The sequence below is a fragment of the Poecilia reticulata genome, unplaced genomic scaffold (genome assembly GCF_000633615.1).
Source record: "Poecilia reticulata strain Guanapo unplaced genomic scaffold, Guppy_female_1.0+MT scaffold_310, whole genome shotgun sequence".
Lineage (NCBI taxonomy): Eukaryota > Metazoa > Chordata > Actinopteri > Cyprinodontiformes > Poeciliidae > Poecilia > Poecilia reticulata.
Genome location: NW_007615085.1, coordinates 28,907 through 29,959, shown reverse-complemented (window position 1 = coordinate 29,959; position 1,053 = coordinate 28,907). Strand labels below are relative to the sequence as shown.

At 49.6% G+C, this 1,053-nt stretch overlaps 1 protein-coding gene across 5 annotated transcripts in view; it reads right to left on the bottom strand.

Annotated features, from left to right (window-relative positions):
- LOC103460847 (protein disulfide-isomerase TMX3-like) overlaps positions 1–1,053 on the bottom strand; it is a 13,847-nt gene that overhangs the window by 7,809 nt on the left and 4,985 nt on the right. For all 5 annotated transcript variants that reach the window (XM_008403168.2, XM_008403169.2, XM_017303506.1 and 2 more), the window contains 5 exons: positions 938–980; positions 745–868; positions 624–669; positions 228–308; positions 22–121 (listed from right to left, as the gene is read on the bottom strand). In XM_008403168.2, coding sequence (XP_008401390.1) covers positions 22–121; positions 228–308; positions 624–669; positions 745–868; positions 938–980 — 394 coding nt within the window. The remainder of the gene's footprint in view (positions 1–21; positions 122–227; positions 309–623; positions 670–744; positions 869–937; positions 981–1,053) is intronic.

The window sequence follows — 1,053 nt, the reverse complement described above, 5'->3', positions numbered from 1 at the left end:
TGTGTGTGTGTGTGTGTGCACCTTGAGCTCTGATGTTGCTCCCACATAAATGACCAGAACGTCACGGTGGCTGATGGCGTGTTGGAAGAGGTGTGTGCTGCTTAGGGAACGAACCGGCGGCCTGAATGACATCACACAGTGTCATCCTACTCATGTGACATCACGGTGACATCACTGCCTGATACAGTTGTAATATTTATGCTAATATCTCCACACTTCAAACTCACCCTGAGACCCGGTCAGCAAAATCCATGATTGACTCCTTGGTTCTGGACCCGGGGTAGTTAAACTTGACGTTGTTCTTCAGCCTGAAAGAGAACGCAACGGAGAACAGTCAGGTCCTGCTGGGATCTACTGGGATCTACTGGGTCCGACTGGGATCTACTGGGTCCTGCTGGAATCTACTGGGTCCTGCTGGGATCTACTGGGTCCTACTGGGATCTACTGGGTCCTGCTGGGATCTAGTGGGATCTGGTAGTCCTGTGGGAAGCAGAACCTCTGCTGCATTTCTGCACCAAAACCAGAGCAAAGCTTGATGCAAAAATTATTATAAACATACATGGTGATGTCACAGTGATGTCATGGTGATGTCACTGTGATGTCACAGTGATGTCACGACTTACATGAGGATGGCGGGATAATTTCGGATCTTGAACTCTTTGGCCAAACCTTTGGGAGAACCAGGCAGGACATCAGCCAGCAGAACCTCCATCCAGTACATGCTTTTATTTTGAAGGGACAGACCAGTGCTGACTGTAGCGTCGGATTTTCCAACGCGAACCGGAGAGCCGAGACTCCGAAGTTCTGATCCGATCTGGTGCCAGACAGGATCCAGCTGTTTGCAGAAGGAACACCAGGGGGCGTAAAACTGAGGAGACACAGAGGTCAGAGGTCAGATTACAGAGGTCAGAGGTCAGATTACTGGAGTTGGACGTACCTGGATGAGCCAGATCTCCTCTGGTTCTGTAGTTTCCATGAAGCTGAATTGGACGATAAGATCAGAGAGATTATTGTCCTGATGGGGGGTTAAAGGTTAAAGGTCACCAGGTTCAA